At 44.4% G+C, this 13,982-nt stretch overlaps 1 protein-coding gene across 8 annotated transcripts in view; it reads right to left on the bottom strand.

The window, feature by feature from the left end:
- gtse1 (G-2 and S-phase expressed 1) overlaps nt 1-497 on the bottom strand; it is a 33,281-nt gene extending 32,784 nt beyond the window's left edge. For 3 of the 8 annotated variants that reach the window (XM_068059100.1, XM_068059101.1, XM_068059110.1), the window contains exon 1: nt 451-497. In XM_068059100.1, coding sequence (XP_067915201.1) covers nt 451-474 — 24 coding nt within the window. In that variant the 5' untranslated portion in view covers nt 475-497. Of the gene's footprint in view, nt 1-207 lie in introns of all 8 variants that reach the window. The other 5 variants (XM_068059106.1, XM_068059108.1, XM_068059104.1 and 2 more) reach the window with 5 other exon arrangements.
- Between the last annotated feature and the right edge of the window lie 13,485 nt (nt 498-13,982).

The raw sequence follows: 13,982 nt of genomic DNA, 5'->3' as shown, positions 1-13,982 counted from the left end.
TAGAGTTAACGTTTCAGGTCAGTGGCCTTTCATCAAAACTCAGCACCTGCAGTATTTTGCTTTTATTATACTAATCTGAAGTCGCTCTCCTCCTTCCTGCCCCCAGACTAAACAGCACACAACTTTAACATTATTCTCTCCCAAGAGAAATGGTCCACAGCTCCTTCAGTGAACAGCATCTTACACTCTGTCAAGCCACCTGCTCACATTTAAGTGTGCAACAGCAGTCGGTAAGCAGCTGCTGAGCCCAATCCAGTGGTCTGGAGCCCCCTGGTCCCAATCCACCCTCACCCTCGGTACTGCTTGTCTCTCCCCGAACAGGCCCCGTCCTCACCGACGCTCAACCTCTCTGGGATGCTCTCACCGCACTGTCTCACCCCTCAAACACGGGTACACGAACCACTAACGGCAACTCGTTTCTTGATGCTCCAATATTTTAAATTTGCTCACGTGACAGAAGTGCGCGCTGCCCATTGGCGCATTTAAACGAGGGTCGTTGCGACTCGGTGCTTGCTGCGCCTGCGTCTGCAATGCATTCTGGGAGTTGTAGTTCGCTGGTCGGTGCATGCGCAGTTCTAACTCCGGGTGTTGCCAACAGTTGGAAAAGGTTGCGGGTCACCCTAAAGCCCGAGAAGTAAACGTGTCAACGGACCAAAGTGAAATATTCTGCATCTTTCTGTATAAAATTGCAAGATAAAACTTTGTCATTTTGATTTCAATCGCGTAATTATTTCACAGAATACATTCATTAATTTTTTTTAATTTCCAGTATATACTTTATTCATAAAAATCTGTAAAAAATACATTACAAAACAGTTCCAAACAGCACCAAGTCAAAAACTACAAAGAGTGCAAAGGAAGTCAGTTTCCTTCAATACAGGAGTGAGTTGTCTCACAACCATTCCATTTCATTTTTCATGCCATATACATTTTACAGCAAACGAAAATTTTCCCGATACGGTTCGAGGGGTTTTCCATGGATCCAGCCCCTCAGCTCAGCTTGGTGGGGGGACCTTACACTGTGGTCTTTCCCCATTGAGTCTTTGCCGCAGCTGCCCCAAGCTTTAGTGCGTCCCTCAGCACGTAGTCCTGGACCTTGGAATGTGCCAGTCTGCAACATTCGGTCGTGAACAACTCTTTGCGCTGGAAGACCAGCAAGTTTCTGGTAGACCAAAGGGCGTCTTTCACCGAATTGATAGTCCTCCAGCAGCAGTTGATGTTTATCTCGGTGTGCGTCCCTGGGAACAGCCCGTAGAGCACAGACTCCCGTGTTACAGAGCTGCTTGGGATGAACCTCGACAAAAACCACTGCATCTCTTTCCACGCCCGCTTTGCAAAGCCACATTCCATAAGGAGGTAGGCAACTTCCCCACCACAGCCACCTCGAGGGCATTGTGCGGAGGGGGTGAGACTTTGGGCATGCAGGAAGGATCTGACGGGGAGGGCTCTTCTCACCACCAGCCAAGCTACATCTTGGTGCTTGTTTGAAAGTTCTGGTGATGAGGCATTCCGCCAAATGACTTTGGCGGTCTGCTCGGGCAACCATCCGACAGGATGCACCATCTCCTTTTCCCGTAGGGCCTTGAGGACATTCCGTGCAGACCACTGCCTGATGGATTGGTGGTCAAAGGTTTTTTTCCGCAGAAACTGTTCCACGAAGGATAGGTGGTACGGCACCGTCCAACTGGATGGCGCGTTCCGCAGCAATGTGACCAGACCCATCCTTCGCAACACCGGGGACAGATAGAACCTCAGCATGTAATGACACTTGGAGTTTGCGTACTGGAGGTCTACACACAGCTTGATGCAGCCGCACACTTTAATTCATAGAATAACAGAATTTTACAGCACAAAAACAAGCCACTCAGCCCACTGGTTCTTGCTGCACTTGGCTTCACCGAACCCTATCCAGCATATACTATACTGTTATAAATAAAAATTGAAACTGCTCAAACTTTGGGCAAAACTGAGTTGTCTGTATCAGGTTATATCCTCTGCTTCCAGATCTCTACCTGCAATACCCCAGTTAAGTTCTTCTTAGATATATTGTATTTAATATTCTTACTGCAAATTAGGTGTTCTGTTCTTCAACTGCAGATTTCCAAACATGGCGTTCATTGTCGAGGACAAAATGAATTCTCACTTGGAGGAGCATGGGTTACAATGGACAACCAGCATAGATTTGTTAAAGGTAAATCGTGTCTGACTAACCTGATTGAGTTATTTGTTGAGTAACAGAAAGGGTTGATGAAGATAGTGCAATAAATGTATATATAGACTTTCAAAAGGTATTGGAATAAAAGTACCTTCTAACAGATTTATTTGGAAAATAGAGCACATGGTATTAAAGGGACGGTGTAACTTGGCTACGTAATTGGCTCAGGGATAAGAGGCAGACAGCAGTGGTGAACGGATGTTTTTCTGACAAGAGAAGCATGCAGTAGGTTCCCCAAGGGTATAGTATTAGCATTGTTTTTTTGTTTATATATAAATGACCTGGACTTGTGTATAGGGTCTACAATTTTGAAGTTTGTGAATGATACAAAACTTGGCAACGTAGTAAATAGTGAGCAAGATAGTATCAGACTTTTGGAGGACATAGACAGTTTGGTGAAATTGGCAGTCACATGACAGGTCCAATTTAACATGGGTTAAGTGTGAAGTTATGCACTTTAGGAGAAACAATATGGAAAGGCAGTATAATCTAAATGGTACTATTTTGAGGGGGGTGCAAGAGCAGAGGGACCTGGGATGCATATTCACCAATCCGTAAAAGTGGCAAGGCAAGTCAATAAGGCAGTTAAAAAAGCGTATCAGAAATAAAAACAGAAAATGCTGGAAATACTCAGCAGGTCTGGCAACATCTGTGGAGAGAGAAACAGAATTAACATTTCAGGTCTGTGACCTTTCATCAGAATGTATCGGATACTTGGATTTGTAAATATGGACATTGAATACAAAAAACAAGAAAGTCATGCTAAGCCATTACAAATCACTGGTTAGGCCTCAGCTGGAGTATTGCATACATTTCTGGGCACCAGACTTTAGGAAAGATGGTCAGGCCTTGGAGAGGGTACTGAGGAATTTTACTAAGATGATACCAGGGATGATGGATTTCAGTTATGTGGAGAGATTGGAGAAGCTAGGGCTGTTCTCCTTTGAGCTGATGTTAAAGGGAGACCTAATAGATGTATTCAAAATTATGAAGGGTTTCAATAGAGCAAGTAGGGAGAAACTCCTCCCTCTGGCAAGTGAGTTGATAACTAGAGGCCACAGATTTAAAATAATTGGCGAAAGAACTAGAGGGGAAATAAGGAGAAATGATCACAAAGAGGGTTGTTATGATCTGGAACGCACTACCTGTAAGGGTGATGGAAACTGATTCCATAGGAACTTTCTAAAGGCAATTGAACATGTACTTGAAGAGAACTAATTTCCAGGGTTATGGAGACTATATTGGACAGTAATTTCAAAGAGCTGGCACAGGTGTGATGGGCTGAATGGCCTCCTTCTGTGCTGTAAGATTCTATGATTCTAGCTACCTACACACCAGTATGTTGACACAGGGATATGTTAAAGTCACGGTTGCAGTTAACAGCTCTAAAAACCCAACCCCAAGTCAGTTAATTTGTTCAATCATCTCCCCATCTCTGCCTTTGTTTCAAACGAAAACCTTACTTTCTGCCACCCCGGTTGTTCCCCCTCATATGGCCCAACCTTTACTCCATTATGTCCAAATGATGCAGACTCAAACAACAGGTTTAGCCATTCATCACTAGATCTGGGTGCAGGACATCTGCCAAAACTGCTCACTATTCTAGGATTAACCTGGAGTGCAAAGATAACCCTTCTATATTCAGTAAGAAACATCTTTATTACCAACCACCTCCTTAAACCCACCTCCCTCTTTCCTCCACGCTTACCTCCAACAAATGCAAGCAACTCTTGGTCATTTTCACCATGATTGAGAACATCATTCAGCTTTCTGTACTGCAACTCCCTCTTCCCCTTGTCCACCAAGCCAAACCTCCCACAATGTTTCCCCTGCCACCACATCAGTCTCGACTTTCTCTCCCATCTCCCCTCATGCTCTTTCTATGCTCATCTTGTCCAAGAGGCCCACCTTCTGCTGTCTCAACCCTATTCCTAAAATATCTAACTTCCCTTCCTGGCCTTCCTGCTTGCTGACATTGTAAATGGTTCTCCCCCTCCCTTTAAAATCTGCTGTCCTCATCCCAATCCTTAAAAAAACACCCTTGACCCCTCTGACATTGCAAAATATCATCCATTTCCAACTTTTCTTTCCGCTCCAAAGTCCTTGAAAGTTGTTGTGTCTCAAATCCATGACCATCCTACCCCATCACCTCTCCTCAATTATCCCCCTGAATGACCTCACTTGGTTCCACTCCAGTAATGGCTTTTCTTCCCACCCCTCACCATTACCTCTAGTGGCCCCAAGGATCTATCATTGGTTCCTTTTTATTCCTTATCTAATGGGCTGTCCATCAGTGGCATCTTTCAAATATATTGTCATGTTCCATTGACAATACCCAGATCTACCTCTCCACCACCTCTTTTTTTTATTCGTTCATGGGTTGTGGGTTGCTGGCTAGGCCAGCATTTATTGCCCATCCCTATTTGCCCTTGAGAAGGTAGTGGTGAGCTGCCTTCTTGAACCGCTGCCGTCCACGTGGGGTAGGTACACCTTTAGTGCTGTTAGAAATAGAGTTCCAGGATTTTGACCCAACAACAGTGAATGAATAGCAATATAGTTCCAAGTCAGGAGGGTGTGGCTTGGAGGGGAGCTTGCAGGTGGTGGTGTTCCCATGCAGCTGCTGCCCTTGTCTTTCTAGGTGGTAGAGGTCATGAGTTTGGAAGGTACTGTCTAAGGAGCCTTGATGCTTTGCTGTAGTGCATCTTGTAGATGGTACACACTGCTGCCACTGTGCGCAGGTGGTGGAGGGAGTGAATATTTGCGGATGGATTGCCAATCAAGCGGGCTGCTTTGTCCTGCATGGTGTCGAGCTTCTTGAGTGTTGTTGGAGCTGCACCCATCCAGGCAAGTGGAGAGTATTCCATCACACTCCTGACTTGTGCCTTGTAGATGGTGGACAGGCTTTGGGGAGTCAGGAGGTGAGTTACTCACCGCAAGATTCCGAGCCTCTGACCTGCTCTTGTAGCCATGGTATTTATATGGCTACTCCAGTTCAGTTTCTGGTCAATGGTAACCCCCAGGATGTTGATAGTGGGGGATTCAACAATCGTAATGCCATGGAATGTCAAGGGGAGATCGTTAGATTCTGTCTTGTTTGAGATTGACATTGCCTGGCATTTGTGTGGCGCGAATGTTTCTTGCCACTTATCAGCCCAAGCCTGGATATTTTCCAGGTCTTGCTGCATTTTTACATGCACTGCTTCAGTATATGAGGAATCACGAATGGTGCTGAACGTTGTACAATCATCAGTGAACATCCCCAGTTCTGATCTTATGATTGAAGGAAAGTCATTGATGAGGCAGCTGGAGATGGTTGAGCCTAGGACACTACCCTGAGGAACTCTGGTAGTGATGTCCTGGAGCTGAAATGATGGACCTCCAACAACCACAACCATCTTCCTTTGTGATAGGTATGACTCCAACCAGCAGAGAGTTTTCCACCTGGTTCCTATTGACTCCAGTTTTGCTCAGGCTCTTTGATGCCATACTCGGTCAAATGCTACCTTGATATCAAGGGCAGTCACTCTCGCCTCACATCTTGAGTTCAGCTGTTTTGTCCATGTTTGAACCAAGGCTGTAATGAGGTCAGGAGCTGAGTAGCCCTGGCGGAACCCAAACTGAGCATCACTGAGCAGGTTATTGCTAAGCAAGTGCCGCTAGATAGCAATGTCGACGACACTTTCCATTACTTTACTAATGATTGAGAGTAGACTGAAGGGGCAGTAATTGGCCGGGTTGGATTTTTCCTTTTTGTGTACAGGACATACCTGGGCAATTTTCCACATTGCCGGGTAGATGCCAGTGTTGTAGCTGTACGGGAACAGCTTGGCTAGGAGCACGGCCAGTTCTGGAACACAGGTCTTAAGTACTATTGCTGTACTGTTGTCAGGGCCCATAACCAAGCAGTATCCAGTGTCTTCAGTCGTTTCTTGATACCACGTGGAGCGAATTGAATTGGCTGAAGACTGGGATCTGTGATGCTGGAGACTTCAGGAGGAAGCAGAGATGGATCAACTCAGCACTTCTGGCTGATTGTTGCAAATACTTCAGCCTTATCTTTTGCTGGGCTCTCCCATCATTGAGGATGGGGATATTTGTGGAGCCACCTCCTCCAGTTAGTTGTTTAATTGTCCATCACCATTCACGACTGGATGTGGCAGGACTGCAGAGCTGAGCTCTGATCCATTAGTTGTTGGATCGCTTCGCTCTGTCTATTGCATGCTGCTTACACAGTTTGACATGCAAGTAGCCCTGGGCTATAGCTTCACCAGGTTTACACCTCATCATGCGGTATGCCTGGTGCTGCTCCTGCACTCTTCATTGAACCAGGGTTGATCCCCGGCTTGATGGTAATGGTAAAAGGGGGGATATGCTGGGCCATGAGGTTACAGATTGTGGTTGAGTACAATTCTGCTGCTGCTGATGGCCCACAGCGCCTCATGGATGACCAGTTTTGCGTTGATAAATCTGTTCGAAATCTATCCTATTTAGCATGGTGGTAGTGCCACACAACACAATGGAGGGTATCCTCAATGTGAAGACTGGACTTCGTCTCCATAAGGACTGTGCGGTGGTTACGCCTACTAATAATGTTGACAGAGCATCTGCAACAGGCAGATTAGTGAGGATGATGTCAAGTATGTTTTTCCCTCTTGCTGGTTCCCTTACCACCTGCCGCATACCCAGTCTAGCAGCTATGTCCTTTCAGACTCAGCCAGCTCGGTCAGTAATGGTGCTACCGAGCCACTCTTGGTGATGGTTATTGAAGTTCCCCCACCCAGAGTACATTCTGCGCCCTTGCCATCCTCAATACTTCCTCCAAGTGCTGTTCAACATGGAAGGCTACTGATTCATCAGCTGAAGGTGGGGGGGGGGGGGTGGTGGTAGGTGGTAATCAGGAGGAGGTTTCCTTGCCTATATTTGACCTGATGCCATGAGACTTCATGGGGTCCAGGGTCAATGTTGAGGACTCCCAGGGCAACTCCCTCCTGACTGTATACCACTGTTCCACCACCTCTGCTGTGTCGTCCTGCCTTGGGACAGGACATACCTGGGCATGGTGATGGCAGTGTCTGGGACATTGTCTGTAAGGTATGATTCCATGAGTATGACTATGTCAGGCTGCTGCTTGACTGGTCTGTTGGACAGCCCTCCCAACTTCGGCACAAGCCCCCAGATGTTCGTAAGCAGAATTGTGCAGGGTCGACAGGGCTGGGTTTGCTGTAGTCATTTCCGGTGCCTAGGTCCATGCCGGGTAGTCTGTCTGGTTTTATTCCTTATTAACTTTGTAGCAGTTTGATACAACTGAGTGGCTTACTAGGCCTTTTAAGAGTCAACCATATTGCTGTGGGTCTGGAATCACATGTAGGCCAGACCAGCAGATTTCCTTCCCAAAAGGACATTAGTGAACTAGATGGGCTTTTACGACAATCGACAATGGTTTAACAGCCATCATTGACTAGCTTTTTATTGCAGATTTTTATTTATTGAATTTAAACTCCACCTTCTGTAATGGTGGGATTCAAATTCTTGTCCTCAGAGCAATACCCTGGGTCGTCTTCTTTGGCAATCCCTCAGGAACGAGGATGACTTTCTTCCACTCCAGGGTTGTGGGTCCTTAGGTGACCAAATAGTCCAATCCTGTTACTTCAGGTCCCGAAGTTAATTTTGAGGGAGCGGAAGATGCCTTTGCGTGGGTTCTTTTAACGTGGGGTGGCTGTTGTACACTGACTACCATATGGTCCGAGCGAAGCAAGGTCTTTGTCCAATGGCAGGCATGGCCGTGACGATTGGAGACCAGGCTCCGCTGCACGGACGGGGGCTAATATACACACGGCAGCAGGTCCAGCTGGCGAGCCCGGATACAGACCGTGTGGATCTGCGTCAGGGTGTCACTAGTCCAGTGACAATACCACTACGCCACCGCCTCCCCTAATCCTTGAACCCTCCACTACCTTTGTTGTCTGCCTGCTTGTAAGACATCACAATTGCCTCCTGTTAAACACTGGGAAAACCAAAGCTCCCTCTACTACAAACGCTGTACCCTCACCATTGATTCCATTCTCTTCTTTGGCCACTAAGGATGAACCAGACTGTTCATAACCTTGTCCCTGCCGATCTCTGCAAACCGCTGCAGTCCTACAATCCTCCAAGAACATTGAGTTCCTCCAATTCTTGTCTCTTATGCATTTGCAATTCCCTTCTCACAATTGGTAGCTCTGCCTTCAGCTGTCGAGGCCCCAAGCTCTGGAATTCCTTCCCTAAACCATTCTACCTCTCCAGCTTTTTTCTCCTCTAAGATCTTGCTTAAAACCTAAAACAAAAACAAGAAATGCTGGATTCACTCAGCAGGTCTGGCAGCATCTGTGGAAAGAGAAGCAGAGTTAACGTTTCGGGTCAGTGACCCTTCTTCGGAACTGACAAATATTAGAAAAGTCACAGATTATAAACAAGTGAGGTGGGGGTTGGGCAAGAGATAACAAAGGAGAAGGTGCAGATTGGACCAGGCCACATAGCTGACCAAAAGGTAACGGAGCAAAGGCAAACAATATGTTAATGGTGTGTTGAAAATATTTTGCTTTTATTTGCTTAAAACCTATCTGCTTTACCATAGAGTCATAGATATATCATATGTCACAGGTCAAGGCTTAAGTCACCCTCAGCTAATATCCCCTTTGGCTAGGTGTCAGTTTTTGTCTCATTAATCTTTTGTGAAGCGCCTTGGGATGTTTTCTTAAATATATAACACTTAAGTTTAAGATTTTTTTTTAAGGCTTATTTCGGAGAAGCCATTTTTGTTGAAGGGGGAATTTTTACTCTGACAGTGTAGGTTGCAATCATGCTCATGAGAGAAAGATCATAAACTATCCTTGATTTTGCCTTGGCTGCCAGCCTTAGATAAAGGTTACAAGAGTGGGTTCAAAATTTGTAGGTCAACAGTACAGAAGAGATACATAGCGATAACAACAAAAAAAAGACTGATTTGCATATGGTGCCTTTCACGACCACCAGACGTCTCAAAGCACTTTACAGCCAACAAAGTTCTTATTTTACTGTAGTCACTGTTGTAATGCAACATCAAGTTTACACACCGCAAACACCTACAAACAGCAATGTGATAATGACCAGATAATCTGTTTTTGTGATATTGATTGAGGAATAAATATTAGCCAGGACACCAGGGATAACACTTTTGTTCTTCTTCAAAATAGTACCATGAGATCTTTTACATCCACCTGAGCAAGTAGACAGGGCCTCAGTTTAACATCTCGTCAGAAAGGCAGTACCTCCAACAGTGCAGTACTCCTCAGTTCTGCACTGGAGTGTCAGCATTAGGCTCAACCAATCTGTGTTGGTGCTCGTCCTCCACATGAGCAAATCGTCCTAGTCACATTCACCTTCCCTATTCTGTATCCCCTTTTTTTTCATCAACATAACTAATCTAATCTTGACTATTAATACAGTTTCTTGCTCAATCACTAACCCTGGAAGTAGATTCCAGAGCTCTGTAAATACGTTTCTCTTGCTCTGGTCAAAATATTTTACACTCAATCTTGTATCTATGGACCCTTATTTACTAGAAAACAGTGATTCTATTTACCCTGTTTGATTTTAATATTAAAATGTATTATACTACCTTGTGATCTACACTGTTCTCATGAGTTATCTCAAAATATCCAATGTTTGTTATTTGTATTTGCACATACAAGGCAGCATCCTAGTGAATCCATGGTGTACCTTCTCTAACAATCTGCTGGATGTTCCTTTAATGTTTTGCTCATTTTATTTTTATTTGGTCATGGGATGTAGACATTACTAACAAGACCAGCATTTATTGCCCATCCCTAATTACTCTTCAGAAGGCATCTTCTTCAACTGCTGCAGTCAGTGTGGTGAATGTACTCCCACAGTGCTGTTAGGTAGGGAGTTCCAGGATTTTAAACTCAGCAACAATGAAGAAATGGTGATATATTTCCAATTCAAGATGGTGTGTAATTTGGAGGGGAAATTGCAGGTAGTGGTGTTCCAATAGCCTGCTGCTCTTGTCCTTCTAGATGGTTGAGGTCACAGGTTTGGGAGGTGCTGTGAAGAAGCCTTGACAAGTTGCTGCAGTGCATCTTGTAGAGGGTACGCACCATCACCACGGTGCATCAGTGGTGAAGGGAGTGAATATTTTAAGGTGGTGGATGGGATCCCAAACAAGTAGGCTGCTTTGTTCTGGATGGTGTTGAGCTTCTTGAGTGATATTGGAGTTGCATCCATCGAGGCAAGCAGTGAGTATTCCATTACAATCCTGAATTCTGCCTGACTCGTAGAAAGGCTTTGAGGAGTCAGAAGGTGAGTCACTCACCACAGAATACCTAGGCTCTGACTTGCTGTTATAGCCTCAGTATTTGTAGCTGTTCCAATTAAGTTTCTTGTCAATGATGACCCCATAATGTTGATGGTGGGGGCAATTTGACGATGCTAATGTCAAGAGGAGGTGGTTAGTCTCTTGTTGGAGACTGTCATTGCCTGGCAAGAATGCTATTTGCCATTTATCAGCCTATTCCTGAACGTTGCCCAGATCTTCTTGACTGTGGGCACAGACAGTTGCACTCCCTGAGGAGTTGCGAATGAAACTGACCACCATCAGAGAACAATCTTACTTCTGATTTTATGATGGAGGGAAGGTAATTTATGAAGCATCTGAAGATGATTGGGCCAAGGACACTACCCTGAGCAATTCCTGCAATGACGTCCTGGGGCTGAGATGATTGGCCTCCAATAACCACAACAATCTTCCTTTATGCTAGGTATAACTCCAGACAATGGAGAGTTTTCCTCCCGATTCCCATTGACTTCAATTTTGCAGGGCTCCTTAATGCCACACTCTTGTCAAATGCTGCCTTGACATCAAGGACAGTCACTCTCTGGAATTCAGCTCCTTTGTCCACGTCTGGACCAAGGTTGTAATGAGGTCTGGAGCCAAGTGGTCCCGGCAGAATCCAAACTGAGGATCAGTAAGTAGGTAATTGGTTATCCCATGCAATATGTAAATAAATAATTTGAATTTACAGTCTACTGGTTCGTGAAGTACTTTGGGAAAAGAAAAAACATTTATATAGCACGTTCCACAATCTCAGGATATTCAAATGCATGTCCAATTCAACAAAGTAGTTTTGAAGTGTCATCAGTGCTGCAATATAGAAAAACATGGCAGCCAAATTGTGCAGTGCGGTCTCACAAACAGCAATCAGACAATGATTTAATGACCAGTTAATCTGTTTTTTCCAGTGACAGTTATGAGATAGAGAGTCAGCATGCATTTGAGAACGGTGGGTCATGTTCTGAGATTACCAGCATGGACTGAATAAGGAACTATGGATGTCTACTTGGATTTCTAAAAGGCATTTAATAAGGTTCTGCACAAGATTAACAAAAATGAAAGCACACAGAATGTTAAACCTGTGACATGGGTTGGTGATTGGTTGGGAGGTAAGAGACGAAACAGGATTAAATGGAACATTCTGATTGACAGGATGCAACAAGTAGTGTTCCCCAGTGATCTCTATTGGGGCCTCAACTTTTCTCTATCTCTGTTTTATATAAGATTTGGATGAAGGAATAGAGAGTTTTATATCCAAGTTTGCAGATGACAGTAACTAGGAGGCACAGTATGATATGTACAGTAGAGTAGGAAGTTACAAAGGAACAAAGACAGACCAAGCGAATGGGCAAAACAATGACAAATGAAGTTCAATGTAGGAGAAGTGCAAGGTCATTCACTTTGGATCAAAGAAAGAAAATTCAGAATAATTTTCTTAATGGAAAGAGACTAAGAAGTGTGGAGAAGCTAACTGATTTAGGTGTTCATGGACACACATCACTAAGAGCTAGCACACAAGTACAAATAGTAATAAAATAGGCTAATGGAATGTTGGACTTTCAAGGGGGTTGAAATACAAAGGTGAGAAAGTGATGCTTCAGTTACACAAAGCCTTGGTCAGACCCCATTTAGAGTAGTGGTCGGTTTTGGGCACTAATCGTTAGTAAAAGGTATATGGGCCTTAAAAGTCAGTACAGCGCACATGTAGCAGAATGATGCAAGGGCCTAAAAGTTTAAATAATTAGGCCAGGTTGCATAGATTAGGCTTGTACTCCCTTAAGTTTAGAAGGTTGGGTCGTGATCTCATGAAGGTCTGTATAATAAAGGGTGGGGGGGGGGGGGGGGGGGGTTCAATAGGGTAGATAGAGAAATCATTTCCTCTGGTGGGGGAAATCCAGAACAAGGAAGCATATTCTTAGAAATAGAGCTAGGCCATTTAGTAATAAAATCAGGAAGCACTTTTTCATACACAGGGTAGTGGAAATCTAGAACTCATTCCCTCAAAAGGCTATGAACGGTGGGTCAACTGAAATGTTCAAGAGATTAACACATTTTTGTTGAGCAAGGATACAACAGCTACATATATTTGCATAATACCTTTAATATCTTAAAACGTTCCATGGCGCTCCACAGGAACATCAAACAAAATTTGACACTGCCACATGAGGGGATAATAATGCACAAGAGGTAGGTTTTTAAGGTGTGACTTAAAGAAGGCAAGAGAGGTAGATAGGTGGAGGGGTTTAGGAAAAGAATTCCAAAGCTGAGGGCTTCAATCCACAATCTTCTGACTCAGATGAAAGTGTGACTACTGAACTAATGCTGACACCTAAGCCACAAGCTCAGCTTCATAACCTAGCCACAAGTGAATATTATAGCTCATCAGAACTATGTGATGAAAACCACACCAACCAAAAATGGGACATATTAATTTCATCATATGGAACATTTTGAACTGTTACTGGATTTGAAATAACTTATTTAAAGAGATCACAGCAGTGGCTGAAAACATGGCTGCACATTTTCATTCTGAAGGACAGTGGCTGGAAACATGGCTGCACATTCTAAAAGACAGTTGAATAGAGACAATGGAATTGCTCCCTGATTCAATTAACCAGATGGATTTTGATCAAGAGACATTGAACGTGTAAAAGGCCAGCAGTCCACCCGCCCGCCCCACCACCGAGAATGTCTGCCAAGATTGGGGGAAAATCCATAAACCTCGCCAGGTAGGTTGCTCCAAATAAGGGCTAGTCACATGACTAACCTGCCAGCTAACTTGGAGTTTTCTGAATTGTGCCACACGGTTGGATAACAGACTGTAACTGAACTCGGAGAGAGCATCTCTCTCACGCAAAGTTCCAGGGACCCACGTAAGTAACTCCAGCCTCGAGAGAGAAGACGCCTGCAGCCTTCTGGTACCAGCTAGATAAGTGAAAGTGTGCACTGGACCCCTAGAACTGCAAGACTTAACTGCAATCAAAGGCTTTACATTGAATCCCAAAACAAGTAACTGAACTCCATATTACTTCAAACCTCTCCTCTTTAATTTTCTCCTCCGCTGTCTCTATTTGCGTGTGTATTTATTGCATATGCATGCTAGCGTGGTTGCATCGCGTATTTTTAATAGTTTTAACTGAATTAGAGTATTAAGGCTAATAAACTTACACCTCTCTCGTTTAAATCTGAGAAAACCTCTCTGGTTGATTTCTTTGCCATTACAATTAGAGGATAGTGAACAAGGATACACTGAGGGGAAGCTGAAAACACTTTTTAAAAGTTAAACCCTGTTACGGCCGAACCAGGAACAGGCTGAGAGGGGATCCCTAGACCCCGTCCTCACCTGGTCGCAACAACTATTTCTCACTCCTGTCCTTAAATTTATTAGAGCACAAGGAA

This window comes from Heterodontus francisci, chromosome 27 (genome assembly GCF_036365525.1).
Source record: "Heterodontus francisci isolate sHetFra1 chromosome 27, sHetFra1.hap1, whole genome shotgun sequence".
Classification (NCBI taxonomy): domain Eukaryota; kingdom Metazoa; phylum Chordata; class Chondrichthyes; order Heterodontiformes; family Heterodontidae; genus Heterodontus; species Heterodontus francisci.
The sequence above is the reverse complement of the archived record's forward strand: the minus strand, read 5'-3'. Positions and strand labels throughout refer to the sequence as shown.